Genomic DNA, 15,756 nt, shown 5'->3' on the forward strand with positions numbered 1-15,756 from the left:
GTCGCCTAAAAGTGTGCAGCTTCCAGGAATTCGGGAAAGCTCTGTTATTCTGCCAGGTTTTTTTTTTTAAAAGACGTGGGGCTAGAAATTTGGGGATACTGAAGTCCGTGCAGTACTTAGTTCTGCATCAAACCCAAACCCATTTTACTGCTCTAGCAACATAAAATGCTTCCTTCATAACTTAATTAGCACACTATGCAATGTCTCACATTTGGAGTGAGTAAAACCTTGTCTTAAAAAAACATTTCATTCATTCCAAGAGAAGAAATAATTCATCAGAATTTTTTTTTTGCCTAGGTTCCTCAGGGTTTCCAAGTTTTTGACTGGCTGACTGAACATGTGTCCTTGGAAATTGTGATTTTTCTTGAAAATTAGAAGAAAGGGCTCCCCCTCCCCCATATTGTGCAGTTTTTCAGGGCCTTCACGTCACTGTGCTTATTATATCTAAAACATATTTCACTGTGAAATACTGTAATGTGTATATAGCACTATATTAAGTTGTCTTACACAGGGCCAGATGCTGGGTTCATATAATCCAAGTACTGCTTGTCTGACCACCGGGAGCTCTACAAATAGGCTCTTCTTAAAGAAAGGAACTTAATAACAGGTGGGGAAAAAATGCTGGCGGTTCATTCCAAGATGTTCTCCACACCAAGCACGAACCAAGGCAATCTCTGACTACAGCCAATTCCAGGAAATGGTAGAAAAAGCTGGCATGGCTCTGTACAATTGTTATATGGCTTTCCTGCTCTCTATAGCGGTTTCTAATGCTTTAATTATGATCTTGTAGCTTCATGTCATGGTTTTAATTTTTTTGATTTGTTACATCCAATGTGGGTAACTCTTATTTTTGCTTTTGTTTTTAACTATGTATTTTAACTATATTCTTAGAACTATATCAAGTTGGTCAATCTCTCCATCAGGACCACGTGGAACCTGAAGATAACTGAAACAGCTCCACCTATGACGATTGCTAGGTATAGTTTTAGATGGAGAACCACAAGAGATACCTATGAATGCTCCTCTGAGCACCTTCATGGAAGGGCAAGAAAAACAATCTCGTTAAAAATGGCTGCTGAGCAAACACCTCGCAGGCTGAGGTCGAGATACTGTGCCAGCTACACTGGGTATTGCTCCAAGACCAACACCACGAATGTTTAAATGTTCCATTTCCAGCCAACGAAAACTGCAAGTGGGCAATTCATACTGAGATGATTATCTTATCTACTGACGATTTATCAGCGCTAAACACTTATTCTTCCCTAATATGAATTCAATTAGTGATGTAAAGAGTGTTCCATTATTCATGCAACAGAGCCCAACCTTGCTTATGCTTCAGCTTATAAACTTCCCTCCTCCTTTGAAGTTGCTTTACGGATGGCTAAACAAGAGTCTTATATGGAATGACTAACTAGGTGATGATAGAAATCCTGCAAAATAAGGACTTATGCAAAGCTCCACAGAATCTCCTCTGGGGGAATGAAGAGGGTTATATGTGTGTGTGTGTGTGTGTGTGTGTGTGTCATAAATCAGAAACAGGCCCTCAGACCGGGGAAAAAAACAGAGATTACTTTATCTCACTGGAGAGCCTTCTAGTCACAGCAAATTAGATGTAACAACCTATGGATATGTTTGATATTTTAACCCTCAAAATATACGGTTTCTATTTGCATTAAACAACCACTACTCCTGCTGTCGTTCCACACATTTTTTAAAGCAAACCAAAGCCTACCTATTTACAAGACTGATGGAAATACAGACAGCAGGAAATAGCAAAAGGATGTACAAAAAAAGTGAGCCAAGGAATTCTCTCTGTGTTCTTTTCAAGAAGAAATGGAAAAGGACAGGAGGAAAAAATATCTATGAGCAAGATAAACATATAAATAGAACTGTGCATGAGCCTTTTAAATTAAGGGAGGGGGGAAATAGGTAATACTAGATTAAAATAGTCAACTGCAATGAGAGTGTGGTGATAGAGGAACTCTCTCTACTAGATTATTAGAATTCTTCTGAAATATCAGACCAAACATAACACTTTACTGACCTATATTACCATAGAAAGCTATGATGGCTACTGAACTGAGAAAACTGCCTTGCACCAGATCAAACTATCTAGCCAGCACATCTAGCTCCAGTTGAATCTCAGATCTTCCCCATCATCTGTTTCCTGATTTTTTAAAATTGAGATGTCAGGGACTGAATGTGAGATCTCCTACAGACAAGGCATGGACTCTGCTACAGAGATATATTCCACCATTTAATATACACAGCTTGAACTGGGACTGGAGCCCCTTTGTTCGAAAGGGATCACCCTATGATCTGTGATACACCCTAGTGTTGGGAACATATTGCCCAGGCAGTATGGATGTTCAGTCAGTTAACTTGCCTTGCCAGTCAACTTTTTAAAGGAAATCTTGCTGGCCACTGTTAAGTCCCAAATTAAAAATCCCACACAACAAAATTTTTAACTTCATGTGTGGCAAAATGCTACATGCTCAGGACTAAAAGAGCAGCACAGATATGGTTTTGATATTTAATTTAAGTACTGTATTTTTCTGTTTATAAGACGCTACTTTTTCCTAAAATCATTACACTAAAAATCGAGGGGTGTCTTTTACACAGAAGTAAGCTGAGAACATGGAGAGAACAAAATGGCCCATACCTTGCCTCTGCAAACAGGCTGCCTCCCATCAGGAGACTTAGCTTCCTCCAATTACAAGCTTTACGGAACTGACATTAGCTGATCCTGAACAAATCGATTGGAACACCTCGTTGGAGGTGGAGCCTGTAGGCAGTGCTCAGATTCAACAGGGACTCCTAATGTCCGAGCGTTCTAAGCCCAGAGGCTGAATCCTCAAAGCTACGTTTTTGGGTTATAAAGGGGGGGGGGTGTCTTATAAATGGGGACGTCTTATAAACAGAAAAATACAGTAGTTCCATTTTTAAAGCAACATCAGAAATATGCTTCTGAGCTCTATGAATGAAGAGCAAGATTTTAAAAAAAGACATTGAAATGAAGATCCCTTCGGAAAAACTGATGCCAAAACAGCAAACTCTAGAAAAGGTTCAGTAAGCAGGCTGCGCTGGAGTCCGATGCAACATTTTGATCCCATGATTTACTAACCAAAAGGTACAATATGTCGGTCATCGTAACTTGGAAGTGACTTGACTGCATGTGACAGCAAGAGCCGTTAGGAATTCAACACACACACACACACACATAAACTGAACAGGGTAGACTGCAGCTCCCACTTTCTAGCTTTACTACAGTGGGGTATGTATCTAGCATGTATGTTTGTGCATACTGGAACTGGAAAAGCATATATCTAAGTACCCTTGGCTAAAACATGGGGTGAGGGAACTATAGGCTAAAAGAGAAGTATGGCGTTTATATGCATTCATAGTGACTCACAAATACAGCTTAGAAGAGATGATTTCCATCACTGAAAGTGGGGGAGGAAAGAATCACACTGTGAGTATGGTGAACCAGAGTAGATGCAACTGGGGAAGGGGGTGTTTTGGAGCTGGCATGGCGTTTCCAGATTTTAGTTCCACGCTGTTGAATAGACAGGGCATTTAACTAGTGCTCCATCCCACTAGTGTTTAGACCGGAGGCAGCTTCCCATTTTCAACCATGACTTGCTTTCTCGCCAACTCTAAAAGGAAGGGCAGGAGAACCATGCTCAATCGGCTCCAAAGTGTAGAGAACCAAACACAAAAGCTTTTTTCTAGGCCAGTCTTCTAAATCAAAAGTGTGAGGTCCTGTGAACCAATCCCACCATGCCAGAAACAATGGGAACTTACCTCCATTAGGCTTAAATGTATTCCTATGAGGTAGGGCATTGGAGCACTGCAATAAAAGAGAAAGAGCTGGTTTAACATGGCACGTTTTTACAAATTATGCTCAAGTTATTGCATGGGCTTTCCCTTTCCTTCCTGTATTCCAATGGCTTCAGGCATATTACATTGAGGAGACAATGAAAAGAAGACAAGGAGAACTGAAAGAAAAATCTTTGGTCCAAGCCTTGTGAAAAAAGGAGCACTCCTGTGCCACAACCTATCCAGAAACCTTGGAGATCTAGCTAAGTAAAGGAGAGGAAAAAAAAAAAACAATTCCTCCATTCAATGCAAATGTAAGATCTCTCCTTTGGAAAATGCTGTTTTAAAGAAGGCCCTCCACCTGCAGGCTATCTGGGCCACCTTCCTTTGGGCATGACATAATGGGATCTTGGTTTGGTCATCCCTTGGCACAGGGAATTTTAGCTGCCACCAAAGTTTGCATGAAAGAAAACAGCCCCCACATTCCTCTGTAAAGCCCTGAAGTGCATGTTGAGTCACTAGGAGTGCAGGTTGACGAAAGCACACAAGCAGCCACCTGCTGTCAATGGCTACACAGAATCTCTTTCGTACCCTAGGATATTTTTGTTTGCCTTTTCCCTAATGCTTTAATGATCAGAACTAGACAGCACCTCTAAACACGCCATGTTGCAAGCCAGACCCTTCTAAACTCAAAGCTGTAAGCCATTTGTTTAGCTGCACAAAACTCCGGGCTTCCCTGGGCAAGCGTCTGGCTGGGTTGCCAGCCCTCCTCCAGAAGCAGACATGGAGCCGAATGTGTTCCTAATTAAGTAGATTCAGGCAAAAATGACAGCTTCAATGTCAAGAATACAAAGTCTAAGACTCGGCAGGAAGTCTTCAGGCTGCAAACGTCTCATCTCATGAACCCTCGGAAAGCATAATGAAAAAAGAGCAGGAAGCCTTGACTATTCCATAAAGCTGGTCTTTTGCTGTGGCATCCAGAAGAACAGCTTGCCACTAGGAGGTAGGAGGAAAGTCAAATCTGTAAAACTTAATTAACCACTTTGTGTCGATCTGTCAATCTTCTTCTATTAATCAAGGGATGCCATGGGGCCCAAAAAATATTTAATAGCGTCGCAAACACCTAAAATGCACAAAACAAACTGGGACTCATAGAGAACTTTCTCAACTTTAATATTCTGTGGCTTCTAAATTAGAACATCATTTCCATGTTCTCACATTAATGTCGACCTACTCACAATGGGAGCATCAAGCAGTGGCTCCTGGGCATGAACAGACCATCACAAAATAAAAGCCACAAACTGGATTTTAATATCACTTTGAACCCTGAAATATTCAATGGAGAGTACACTCCCGGGATGTGTGAACATGTCACGAGACGTGTTGCAAAACACGAGATGTGTGAAAGCAGCTACACCTTTTGCCCCAGGGTGGGGGTGGGGTGTCTCCTGGAATCAACATACGTTCTCAGAATGCCCAACATGTGAAAGTGACTAAAGGAAGAGACACATTTTGTGTTTAAAAACAGGAAGCATCTGGCATCTTAAAAATTAATCAGGTTTTTATGGCATAGAGTTTTGTGGACTTTAGCCCATGAAACATTATGCTGTAGTAAAAAATATTAGGCCTTGAAGGGGCAACAGAGTTTTTTGATAGTTCATTGTATGGCAGCACAAAACTCTCTGGCTATTCTTGGAAATGGTTCCTAGGTAGTAATGGACAGATAGTTGGTCTAACCAAAGTTAAATGCTTTATGGCACACAGCAGGGTGATACAAGGGAAGCCATCCTCTACTCTCTTGTGAAGTCCACATTTTGGGATTGAGGAGGTACAGAACTTCACTCCAGTGTCACACAAGGCAGGCCTGTGACATTTGGAGCCTGCCAATTTCTCCTACCTACCGTCAGCATCAGAGCTTCTTGTAAGAAGTGAGGACCTCAACTTAAATACCAGGTTCTTCATCAGCAGCCAAAACCCATTTAGGGCTAAGAGTAAAAAGCACTACTTCTGCAAAACACATGCACACACAGTGTGTAAGCAAACACACTGCTTGGGACTTGGGGAAAAAGAGCAAGAAGCCATTAATATCCTTCATTCTATCACCTCTCAATGAGAACATAGTAATGGCAGAATGCTGATTCAGTGTTGAAGAACCTAAGGAGTGGGTAAACGTGAATATGGATACCGAGGGTTTGGCAACATAATGGTCCACTCATTAAAACCACATTTTAAAAATTAGTTTAATTCTTTTCCTCTGGCTAACTAGAGACCTCTTTAACTACTCTCCCTAGAGGAAGGCAGCTTGTAATTGGAAAAATGGCAGGTGAAATTAAGCTCAAATTCAACAAAGTGAAAATAGTCATGTTTGAGGTGAAAAGTAATTCTAAAAACTGACATTAAGTTGATTGCCACTCAGGAAAAGAGAAGTGTTATCTCTAGCCTCATTAAGAAGGAAGAGTATTATCAAAACCCACAAAAAGACCTTCCCATTTTAAAGCAAATACAGTAACTGTTTACTGTTTTTCCCAAACCAGGAAGCTGTGGTATGCCTCAAATCGGCCAAATATCCACTCAATATGAAGTATGGGAAGGGTGCCTCAAATATGTCTCAAATTAATCTCAAAAGGATCACAAGAACAAATGACTGGTGGCATCTATATAAATAAAAGCTGGTGAAAGTAGCAAAAGTCTAGCTAGGAGACTTGCAAGCACTTAGTTTTTAATTCCCAACACCATCACCATCTGCTTCGGTTTTTGCTCTTTTCTTTCTGATGTCACAGCTGCAAAGAAAACAACCGAGCACCAACCAAAGGTTTAAAACTGAAACCCAACTCAAAGGCAAGGGAGAAGGAAAGAAAAAGGATTCTAGAACAGAATTTCTTCCCACCCCATCCCACAAAGCCTAGCTAAGGAGGAGGATGAGATGGCAGACAGGAAGTGGTGTATGCATCATCATTTTGTGGCCACGAGCACCTTTTCAATGTTCACACCATTTCAAAAAAACAGACAAAGCTATTTTGAGATGGGGTGGGGAAATGTATTTATGGCACACAAATTAGTGCTAAATTGATTTAATTCAGATAAGTATAGTGTGCAATTACCACTCTAATTAAAGTTCGCATCAGCCTACGTTAATCAGTTGTGTTTGCACAAGTGCAATTAGATTCTTCCTAGTAATTACAGGGCTTTTCTCACCGTGTTTCTAACTTGCTCGGCAGGTTCACTCATTTCTCGTCCACACCACTTCCCTCTTCCCAAAAGCAGAGGGTACTCACAAGCGGCCAGCTCCATCACTGGCGAATGTGCCTCTGCTTAGCCCACACACACTTTAACGCACCTTTGTTGGGAAGCCAGTATGGCCCTGATCTTCTGGCCCACCATCACAGACCCCGTGTGGCGCGTGCGCACATATACATGCATACAAACGCAGAACATGCACGTACGCATGCACATACACCCCACTGTCCTGACAACTGCTGGCAGCAAGCACCTGAAGGCAAGAACTGGCAATGGCAGCCTCTCTCCCATGTGTTAATTATGAACGCACAAGCCCATTATGCAAGGAAAGGGCACCTGCGGGTGGTGCAAATGACTGGGAAACAGTCCTTCCTGCTCAGCGAGTGAAACGGAGCGTTCGTTTCTCTGGGAGATAATAGTTTTTAGATTCCGCTCCGTGTCTCTTCCACACGGGGATGTACTTAACATTTAAATCATCCGCAGAGGAACAAACCTCCTTGAAATTTACATGTTTCAGGCTCCTGGCACTTCACTTAGAATGCTAGTTATCCCTGCTGCTTTCTTACTCAGAAAAGCACGGGAGTGCTCCCGTCTGTCCCTCACCCCCACCTCCAAACACCTTTCCCTTTTCCTTTAGAAGCACAAACCAGATAATGAGTTATCTGCCAGATGCCAATTTAGTGGCATTTGTGGATAATGACAGAAGCCACGGAGCTTTATTTAAGGGGATGAAGTTAGTATCTGGTTAGGTTATTTCATCTCCCTGTCCACTGTGAAATTTCTGCTCAAATGACCGTGCATTTTGCCCTTTAAAAAAAGAAAAATAGTGGAGTAGAGGGATGAAATTTACATATGTGGGATTTTTCCTACTACTGTACTACCCTATTTCCCCCAAAATAAGACCTAACCTGAAAATAAGCCCTAGTATGATTTTTCAGGATGCTCATAATATAAGCCCTACCCCCAAAATAAGCCCTAGTTAAATGAAACTCCGTCCTCCACCACTGTGCAGCAACCAGAAGATGACATGACTGTAAAATAAAACATCCCCTGAAAATAAGCCCTAATGTGTTTTTGGAGCAAAAAATAATATGACCCTGTCTTAATTTTGGGGAAACATGGTATCTCATTGTCCAAATATTGTTCTTAAAAAAGAGAGAGAGAGAGAGAGAGAGAGAGAGAGAGAGAGAGAGAGAGAGAGAGAGAGAGAGAGAGAAATGTATTTGTCATAAAAATCAAATCATGGCACCAAATAATGCTTCTTTAAGGTTACAAACATAAGGCATGAGATGTCACTTCCGCCAGGACAGGATGCACAGCGGAGTCTTCCTCTCCTCGCCCTGCTGAATGTAAATAAGTTGCTAAATGCCTTTTTTTCCCCCCTTCTTGAAATGTGAATAAATCTGCTTAAATTCTTTGTGAAAAGTTCAAGCAGAGATAGAAGTTCTTTTTAAACTGTAAAAGCCTGGCTGCTTATCTGGGGAATGCACTTTCATTTTCGCTCGGAAGAACACCAGTGAAAGTTGAACAGCTAATGAGCTGTAAAAAAATTACTTTGTTTTACTGTGCTATGAATCTTTTGCTTATGAGAAAAAATAGAGATAAGAGTTCTAAAAGTTGGACATGAGAGCTGTCGGAGAAAAAACCATCAGATCATAGTGAATGCTTAAGGGAGTGACAGACATGTCATTTGCCTAGCAGAGAGGACATAATAGCTTTGCCACTTTATCGCCCCATGCAGACTAGGGCAATGGGATAAGGATCTAAGTTGGCTGCAAGCAAAGTCACCTTTCCTGTGGTATTCTAGGATGGTCAAATGCTCCAGGCAACATTGCCTGCCATCATGTCTATGAGCATCCTCCAACTTCTACAGCAAAAAACATGGGTCCTCTCCCTGTCTACCCCAACTATGGTTGCAAACTCCCAGAGGTCCATGTAGAGTCATGGTGGGATGCCAGCTTCCAGGTTGGCCAGGTGCTCTTTGGAACCAGTGTTCTTTCTCTTTGTAAAACCCCTCCACTTCGGCCCCCGTGGCTCAGTTCCTTAGTGTGAAATGAACAAGGAGCAACACAAAGCTAACTAGGATCGAAAGAAATGGGAGCAGCATGAGTCTAGCTGGCAAATTGTAGGGATGTTGCCAATGCAAGTGGGGCGGGGTGAGGGGGGCGAGAGAGGTGCACTTCAAAAGCTATTCTTAAAAATGTGGCAGGTGTTTATTGGTAAATTTTAGTTGCTGCCAAACCTTGAAGCTTTATATGTTGAATAATGCAGGCAGGAGGAGGGGAGCAAGAAACCTTTATTTATTCTCCACTGAGTAAATGTATGTAACTAACTAATATTTTTGTCAACGGGATACTGTAATCAAGGGGGAAAATAGCCAGGTCCTCTAGCATCATTATATTTTGCTCCAAATCATTTTTCCCTCAGAAGCCTGAATCGGCTAGAGGCGACTTCCACCCCCAGCCCCACATGCCTGTCACAAATGATCCTGGACACAACCCGCAGTGGTAACAATCACAGCAGCCAGAGCACTCTGGCCAGAATCAAGCATGCCCATTTTCCCCTTTATGATGGGGGAATCTGCAGCAACCGCCCTTGAAAGAAGAAAAGAACATTTACAGGGGGGACATCCTACCCCACCCTCGCAATGAATATACCTGAGATTGAAATACACTTCCTCAATAGTCTTGTTAAAACCTGCTATGCTCAGGGGAGAAAAGGGAAAGGGAAAGAAGCCAAACCCAGTGATTAGAGATGTGCACTTATTGGGAGAGGGCCTCCCAACGAAGGCAGACTGCAACGGATGTCCTGTATCTTCGTGGTGCAACGTATAGATGCACACACAATGCAAAACGGCCATGCCAAGGCTCTGAGTTTTGTTCCTACGAAATAAAAAGAGAAGGGCCAATAAGACTTACCAGCAGTAGTCCAGGAGGTGTGGGGGAAGAACGGGGATGTAAACATGTTGCCAAAACATTGGATAGAGCATCGCTGCAGAGCCATGGACGCAGGCAGTTAACTAGAAGGCACAAAAAGGAAGGCATCAGCCACCGCACGCTTCCCTAATGACCCACCACAGTCTCTCAGAAGGCAGTGATACTCTTGACTGCCTCAAAGCGTTTTCCCCCACCAACCAGTTCTGCTCTCCCCTCAAAAGTAGTCAGAAAAAGTAATAAGAAAACATAACTTGTTACACCTGGGAGGGAGCAATGGTGTTACTGGACATTATGATTGTCATTATATCTATATTGTTCAAAAAGGAATGCGTTTCAAACCATATTTTACCTTCTCTTTTAAGAAGGGGCCTAAACGCCACAGATGACATTCAAATCAGTAACACTTGTTTTCTGTACTACAGGGCAGGACATAACCTAAAATAAATGACAGCAAGCCAGCCTCTGAAGTACTAAAACTGAGACATGTATTTAAAATCTCATCTAGGGTAGGGTATAAGTCACCAAATACCAGGCAATCAGAATAAAAATAATGGCATGCCCATTTACAACAACCGCTTACTCATCATTTGCTTGTGAATCCTCTTTTGTCTATAGCTTTTAGAGTCACAAACTCTTAGCTACAGATTGCTTTGCACTGCTGGATCAAGACCAACTACATCGTGCTATAAGAGGGTAAAGACAGAGTTCTCGAGATGCTCTAGAAAGCAGGAGAACATTGGTGCAGAAAAGCAACCATTAAAACAAAAGGAAAAATAAAAACAAACTTCACCATTTGCTACTTGAAAAACAGATGGATTTTTTCACCTTTTCTCTTCTTCCCCCCCCCCCCCAATCGCACCCAGACAAAAACTTTAGATACAGGCCAAGTATAATCCCACAGTGGGTTTTTATGACTGAGATACAAATGTCTTAATGTGAAAGCCAGAACCTTCTACTGTGTTGCAGCTAGGAAAAGATTATATTAGTAAAGAGTGGGGAAAACACAATGCACGGCAGACTTCTAAAACAGCTGTGCTTGACCTTCTTTCAACACAACTTTCACAAATGCACTGCTGCCTCTGTTTTCACAGAAGCAGCCCTCTAGCTTTCTTTCAGCTAAACAAACAAACAAATATATAAATCTGTGGACTTGTCCACAAAAGCTCACGTTAAAAATTATAAACATCTTTAAGCTGCCATCACCTTTTTGTCTTTTTTATTGTTCTTTTATTTTTTATTATATATTGTTTTACTATTATCTTATTTTTACCTATAATGTTGGCATAGACTAACATGGCTACCTCTTCTGCAAATAAATAGACACATCTTAGGGCACCTTTAAAAAACAGCAGATTTATCTTCGCAGGAACATACCTGCATTTTCAGATATTTAAGTGGGTTGTAATCCACCAACATTCATGTAAAAATTTCCAATATGGGTTGCCTTGTTGCAAAAACAAAGAAGCAAAAAAAAATGCAGCACCTTAAAGATGAAAGCTTATCCCAAATAACTCCTAATAGTTTTTATAGCATCACAATAATCTTTGTTATCATGGTATAATTAGTAACTCGGTTAAGATTTTGAAGGTATCACAAAAATCTATTTTATTATTTTGTATTATGTTTTCTTGGGGGGGGGGATCTTTATCGTACCCTTTTGTTCCACTCCTTACTTCCTAATGCACTTGAAGAAGAATTCAGTCTTAACAAACGTTCCTCCCGACCCCTAAAACACTGATCCAACTTTTGCCTTTCATGGTTTGCAAATAACATCTATCAAGGCTTATTTTATATACAGAAAGGAGCCTGTTAAAAACATTTCAGCCCAAGGGGTGTGGCCTTCACTTTAATCATAAGCAACTGTGGCAATGCAGGTCTCCCGCTAGGGAAAATGGGGTGGGGGGCACAGAATGATCAAGTAGCTAATGGGCCCAGCACTGAATATGTTTCTTAATTCAACCCTTTCCTCCATGCTCCTTTGTGGCTATAAATACTGGCTTTCTTCGTAGAGCAGAAAATTAATCCATTTGAATAATAAAAGCTTATTGTTGATTTGTGCCTCAACCTTGTTCAGCGGGTCGGTAAACTCAACAGAAGGTTATACTGGAATGGAAACCCCCCAAACTAAGAGATGCCAAAAAGGCATAATTTAATGGAATGAAAAGAACTGATTTAAGTTTGCCACAGATCACTGTGAATGCTTTGATACTTCCTCAAAAACCACTGATATATTCTGAGGAAACAGCCAAGTCACTCTCACAGACACTGAAACTTTGAGGTGGCATATTCCATCAGCAGTTGCCCAGAATAGGGGCAAACAACTGCATTTCCTTATAGCCAACAAGAGGAATTCCATTTAATTCGGCACCTTCCACAAAACACGTAGCCCACAAGCAAGAGCTCTGATAATGGTTGCAGTATGGCTCCCCTCTCTAAACAGACATTTCGAGTGAAAGTAGGAAGCATTATCTTCAACCTGAACAGTTCTGGCTACTGTTTTCTCCCCTTTCCTAAGGGACTGGGATTCACTGCAGTCTCCCTCTGAAATTTGCTTCATGACATTATCATGGTTATTGATCGTCTCAAGAAAAGACTCCCAAAAGAGAGAAAACCTTTGCTTTAAAACCAAAAGTTGCAGCTGAATTTATGTCACCCAAAATGGGGGGGGGGGGGGGAGAACAGAGTGCATGTGAGTTTAAAATATGATATATCCTAGTTGTCCCTTAATTTATGAAAAAAAAATCTTCAGTTTTTAAATTGATGAAGGATTGAATAACGAGATCGAGTTTGTGATACCTACAAGAGTAGATGCCTTGAAAAATCTAGAAAGGGATCTCTGTCTCTGCCACTACTGCTCCCTCTTTCTTTCTTGTCCTCTATTTTCTTTCTTATTTTGCCTTAAGTTTTTAATTTAAATTAGAAAGTCTGCATGGAGATGAACTTGAAATAGCAACAACTCATTGACCAGAATCTAAACCAAGCTGAAGACATTTAAAGCAGCAAGCGCCCGGGAAGCTGATGCTATCAGCTGGATGCTGTGGAGTGAGTTTTTCTTCCTTTCCTTCCACCAGCACTCTATAAATTTAATGACATAATCATCAGCATCGCCCAGCAGAAGGAGCATCAGGTCTCTGTCACATTTTAACATCTTACTTTGTCCCATCTGGCAACTTTTTGGAGTCACAAAAGTTGTATTAAATATTTATGTTAGGAAAGAGTCAGAAACCAGGCCTCTCGGCTTGCTTCAGCAGATGAACTTGGATGACATTTTGTACAAGCCAGAGGCAGATACTGCCTTGAAACAGTCAAGAGGCTGCTGTGGCAGCTAAGGTACTTTCATTTCCCCGAAAGGGGCCAGAGAACTGAAGTGGCAAGGCAAGGACCAAAGTAAATATGTTCACAATCCCTGTTTAAGAAAGCAGGTCCATTTCCAAACAATGGGTTTATTCACAGGGAGTAAAGGCCATGCTTCCTTCAGGAGGATCCCTGTCCTTCTCTACAGGGTTAAAGGGCATTTTTGTAAGCTTGCTTATCTAGAATGCTGGTTATATCACCAAGGACAATGATTTTACTACCTCCAGGAACTCTGACCACATGGGATTTTTAATCAAAGCATTAACCAGTGTAACAAGGAATTCTCAAGTGCTGACATTGTCAATGACACTGACAACATTGCTGTATATCTGCCGGGGGGGGGGGAGGAATGGGGATCTGATTTTTCATTTCAGCAAGTGCACAAAGAGTAAATCTCTCCACTCGTTATTCACAAGCAGGGAGCTTCTGTTATAATGGTTACCTCTCTCTCCACCTCACACATGGAAAGAGACAACCCCTCTAACTCATTTATCTTCGACCTCATCAGGAGGCTATTCAGACGAGCCAAATTCTGCACATCCGTTCACAAGAAACAAAGCAACTCAAAGATAAAATGAAAGGAAAAAACCAAACCAAGAGTGGCCACCGTCTAGAGCAGTGATGGCGAACCTATGGCATGTGTGCTACAGCTGGCACGCGAAGCCCTTTTTTCTGGCATACGACAAACCTTTCGAAGTGGCTGCAGCTGGGATTCCCCCTTTCTCTTCCTGTTCTGGGTCCTTTAACTTCCTGTCCATCCCCATAATTCCCCCTTTAACTTCCTGTCCGTCCCCATGATTCCCCCTTTAACTTCCTATTTGTCCCCCTGATTCCTCCTTTAACTCCTTGTCTGTCCCCATGATTCCCCTTTTAACTTCCTGTCCGTTCCCATGATTCCCCCTGAAACTGCCACTTCCTGTTCCGGTTCTGGTCTTCCAGGCGGCACGGCAGCCACTGGTTTCTTCCCCACCCCCTCATTTTGGGCACTCAGCCGAAAAAGGTTTGCCTCCACTGGTCTAGAGGTTTGATTGCACTTATTACCTATTAAGTGTTAATTGGTCATTGTCTGTTCCTAGCAACCTAAGGTCTCAGTTAACATCCCCACACTAATAGGGTCAGGCAACTTCAAGGCATCATCACGCATAGATCCTCATCCCAACTGGTTCTTTGCCCCTCTCACTTCCTAGAAAATGTGCCTAGATGCCACCACAATTCAGGACAGATGTGTGAGGCAGGGATGAAGATCCAATTCCCGGACATGATCAGAATGTCCGACAATTATCGGAAAATTCTTTTGTGCTTCGTCACTTTCAGGCTCCTGCAAAACAACACAGTTGGAACCTTACAGCTGTTCAGGTTTAGAGAATAGACACACTTAAACTAACGGGTGGGTAAATGAAAAAAACAAAAAGAAGTAGACTGAGGAAACACACAGTAGATGAGGCACAGTTCCTACCTAAAATAGATGTTGCGCTCTGCGAATTACCTTTGTCCATGCTCCGGACGACCATTTGTTTGAGTCATAAAGATTATGAGGAAGAAAAGCAGATTCTTCCACTTTAGCTTATAGGCAATGCCTATAAGGAAGGGAGCGAGAGCCTATAATTTTTAAGGATTTAGATTTAGAAAATAACTAGAAATCTTCAAACCTATGATGAGTCTTTTCCCCACCCATTCCCTTTTGAAAAAATGTGTTCTCAATCCAGGCAACATATCTGAATAGTATAAAACTCCCAAGCACAGAAAGTTACACAAGACACAACCAGGCCTCAAGTATATGCAAGCGTTAAACCTTCCCACTCTCTTATTAAGCCTGGCCACCAAAATATGTCAGGATTTAAGCACTACTTGTGTGTATGTGCTAGCTAGCAATGGGTCTGGAGTCTGGACACTGTCCCACTGCCTCCATCTTTTCTATCAATAGGTGCTTGTCTGTCTTCTTTATTATTTTCAAAATTGTTGTTTCCTTCTTCTGCAATATCTGTTTTTCTATACTTCTAATACAGCTACAGCAACACACAATCAAGATCAGATCCAACCTATCCACCTTTAGAGCTGAAGAAAAAAGCAACTATTTTAGGCTCATGATGTGAGGGAGAAAATATTTCATTCACCATTTAATCAAGGTGGGGAAAGGACTAATCAATATGCATTTACAGAGTGCACTGTAACAAAAACTTAATAATTTTTTTAATTAAAAAAGCATAAGCTTATTGATAGTTAAAACTGTACAATACATGGATCGAAACTTTGAACTAAACCAAGCTGAGGTGTTGTGTTGTTGTAAACACACACACATACAGTATATAGATACATATTTAAAAGTAATGATGCAGGGCCATTTTTAGAGCAGACAGCCCTTTGAGTGTACAGCGGCTTTCATCTCTCAGGTACTTGATGGACCCTAAGT

General features: G+C 41.6%; 1 protein-coding gene across 7 annotated transcripts in view; it reads right to left on the reverse strand.

Annotated features, from left to right (window-relative positions):
* DENND1A (DENN domain containing 1A) overlaps positions 1-15,756 on the reverse strand; it is a 215,392-nt gene that overhangs the window by 72,652 nt on the left and 126,984 nt on the right. For all 7 annotated transcript variants that reach the window (XR_012082234.2, XM_020793327.3, XM_020793325.3 and 4 more), the window contains exons 10-11: positions 9,975-10,075; positions 3,805-3,850 (exon numbers count right to left, since the gene is read on the reverse strand). Coding sequence is in view for 6 of the 7 variants with exons in the window: in XM_020793327.3 (XP_020648986.3) it covers positions 3,805-3,850; positions 9,975-10,075 (147 nt within the window). In the remaining variant the exon portion in view is untranslated. The remainder of the gene's footprint in view (positions 1-3,804; positions 3,851-9,974; positions 10,076-15,756) is intronic.

Source organism: Pogona vitticeps, chromosome ZW-PAR (assembly GCF_051106095.1).
Source record: "Pogona vitticeps strain Pit_001003342236 chromosome ZW-PAR, PviZW2.1, whole genome shotgun sequence".
Lineage (NCBI taxonomy): Eukaryota > Metazoa > Chordata > Lepidosauria > Squamata > Agamidae > Pogona > Pogona vitticeps.